Raw genomic sequence first — 2907 nt, forward strand, 5'->3', positions numbered from 1 at the left:
ACACACACACACACACACACACACACACACACACACACACACACACACACACACACACACACACACACACATTCATGAGATGAGACTCAGTTACCTCCAGTAACATGACCTATTACACATCAGGGTCTTCTTTCACATCAAACTGCTCACACACAGCAAAATAAACAGGGATATGTTGCTGATCTCCACGGCTAAATGTTTGTCCRGTGTGGACCTTAGAGATGAGAATGCATCAGAAGGCTGCAGGGCAGTCTGTCCTCCTACATGCTTTTCCAGTCTGAATGCATGCCACAATGCTGTAGGCCAACCCACTCAGCAGGTTGGCTGCCCCCCTGCCGACCCACCTCCCTCTCTGAATGTACCACTGCGCCTGACTTTGGCCTGACTTTGACTCAGAGCTTAGTGAGATATGGTTGTCTGGCGTTTCTAAATCACCATCTGCAGAGAAGTTTAGCCGCGCRCCGTGAACACAGCCTCGTCGCCTTTTCGACACCGGCTTCTTTTCAGCACCGCTCAGCGTCCTGCCGTCTCCAACCGTTATGCAATCATCGAGAACTATTTTTGTTCCAGATTAAAAAGCAGCTCAAAGCCAATCTATCTGGCGTTTGTTAAATTACTTCGTCAAGAGCCACCGCTACCAGCGTTCACACAAGAACTCCAACGTGGTTGCCAGCCACCTCACTGAATGTGTRTTTTCTGAATTTGGCAAAGATCATAATGGAAGTGTTTGTGTCTGTGGTCAGCAGCCAATCACATTGTCCTTGGTCTCCAAACTGACTTTGGCTTTTTTTTTTTTACTAAAAACTAAAACATAAATCATCAAAGTCCCTGGTTTCCATCTAACTAGAGGTCAAACTAATTTTTTTCTAGCAATGAGTGCCTTTGAGTGGCAGCACAAATGCTCTCTTCTGTTCTTTTCCTTTGCTCCCTCTTTTTCTTCCTTTGTTTTTGTTTCTTCTGACCTTCAGACGAAAAGAGATTTGTGTGCAGATTTGCTTTGCCTGCCAAATGAAGGGTTTAATTAGAAGTGGTGTTATTTCGGCGCAAAGCGGGAACAACGGATCGAAGAGAACAAGGGACTAAAAAAAGACAGACAGGGGGCAGAAAGGGAAAACGGGTAATCTAAAACCGGCAAAGTGTGCGAGACGTCACCCATTAACAGACGGAGACACGGTGGCGACTCAAAGTGAGCGGCGCATTTGCCACAACCGTCTGTGCTCAAAAGATTTATCAAGGATGATGTAACTGTCTGAGCAAAAAGGGCTCAGTTGAAACATCACTTTGGATGACACACGATTAATCTAACTTCTTACTTTAGCTTCTTTGTGTTTAAAAGAAAACCGCTTTGATAGCATTGGTTCTTTGTGAATATTGTCGCTCATTTCATCAGTTTATGCAGATTTTATTTAAATCCARTCGTCTTATTCTGTGTTTTTTCTGCTTGTAGGTGTGGAGCTGTGAATCCTGGCAGTGTGCGTTTATACTGAGAGGTCACCAGGAGTGTGTCAGAAGCTGCCGGTTTTCCTGGGACGGCCAGCTCCTCGCGACAGGGGATGACAACGGAGAGATCCGGGTGTGTATTCAAGTATATTTCATTTATTTTCYCCAGAGTTGTAAAGTAACTAAGTACAAATACTTTGTTACTGGACTTAAGTAAAATTTTTTGGGTATCTGTACTTTACTTGAGTAATTATTTTTCAGCCTGTTTTTTACTTCTTTTTACATTTTCACAAAATTATCTGTACTTTCTACTTCTTACATTTTTTAAAAAGACAAGAAGTAGAAAGTCGTTACTTTTATTTGATTTTTGCTTGTTTTCATTCCAGCTTGTTGTAAAAAATAAATACTGTCCATATAAATTGACAGAGTGAATTTAATTGGGGTTGAATGAGAAGTATAAATATATAAAATTCTGATACAGTATTAGTTTGAACACAAACAAATCATGTCACACTCCAGCAGGACATAAAGGACTGTACTTTAGAAGTATTTGTATTTCACGATTTATATTATTGCATTTGGTCGCAGCTCTCAGATAGATTTTCATTTTGGGGAAAAGGTTTGTGCAGCCTTTATATGTTTATGAACTGAAACAGCTGGACTAGTGCATCCTAAATTTAACATAAATTAATTATTTTAATACAATGTAGTCATTTCTGCATTTTTGGGGGAGGTCACCTCCTAATAAATGTCATTACATAAAATCTAACTGTTCATTTTAAATCATTACTTTTACTTTTAATACTTAAGTACAAAAAATATCAGATACTTTAAGACTTTTACTCAAGTAATACTCATAAAGGAGACTTTAACTTTTACCAAAGTAATTTTTGGGTAAGATACTTGTACTTTTACTCAAAAATCACTTTGTGGTACTTTATACAACACTGATTTTCCCTCCTTAGTTTTTGTTCTGTTAAGCTGGAAGGAGCGCAAAGTCAGGAGGATTAGGAGTTGTGATGCAAAATGAGACGTGATCCTCGTGTGTCAACACATTAAGCAGCTCTGTATTACTCTCATGAGGATCAGCGACAGTGCCTAATTTTCCTTCAAAATACAAAAAGCAATTAAAGCAGTCAACATTTATTTCCCGAATTCACCCTCTAATTACATGTCATCCCTCATTTAGATAAAGTGCTTACTCGTGATTAGCGCAGTGCACACAGGAGGGGTTGAGATGAAAGCGAGGAGGCAGGGCTCCTTCTCACGAGGAGGTGCAGTGTAAGGAGTCTGGGAGTGAGCGGGAACAGGAGGAGACGGCAGAAGGAGGAGGAGATGACAGCTCGGGCTGCCAAACTGGATCTCTGAGGCCCCACTGTCTGAACGGCTCTTGCAGGAAAACCCGCAAAGTGAACCGTGTGTGTGTGTGTGTGTGTGTGTGTGTGTGTGTGTGTGTGTGTGTGTGTG

General features: G+C 41.1%; 1 protein-coding gene across 1 annotated transcript in view; it reads left to right on the forward strand.

Moving 5' to 3' along the window:
- The window catches only part of apaf1 (apoptotic peptidase activating factor 1), a 48154-nt gene that overhangs the window by 19810 nt on the left and 25437 nt on the right, over window positions 1–2907 (forward strand). The window contains exon 25 of the mRNA XM_014004214.1: window positions 1448–1573. Coding sequence (XP_013859668.1) covers window positions 1448–1573 — 126 coding nt within the window. The remainder of the gene's footprint in view (window positions 1–1447; window positions 1574–2907) is intronic.

Source organism: Austrofundulus limnaeus, unplaced genomic scaffold, assembly GCF_001266775.1.
Source record: "Austrofundulus limnaeus strain Quisiro unplaced genomic scaffold, Austrofundulus_limnaeus-1.0 Scaffold22, whole genome shotgun sequence".
In the NCBI taxonomy this organism is placed as follows: Eukaryota; Metazoa; Chordata; class Actinopteri; order Cyprinodontiformes; family Rivulidae; genus Austrofundulus; species Austrofundulus limnaeus.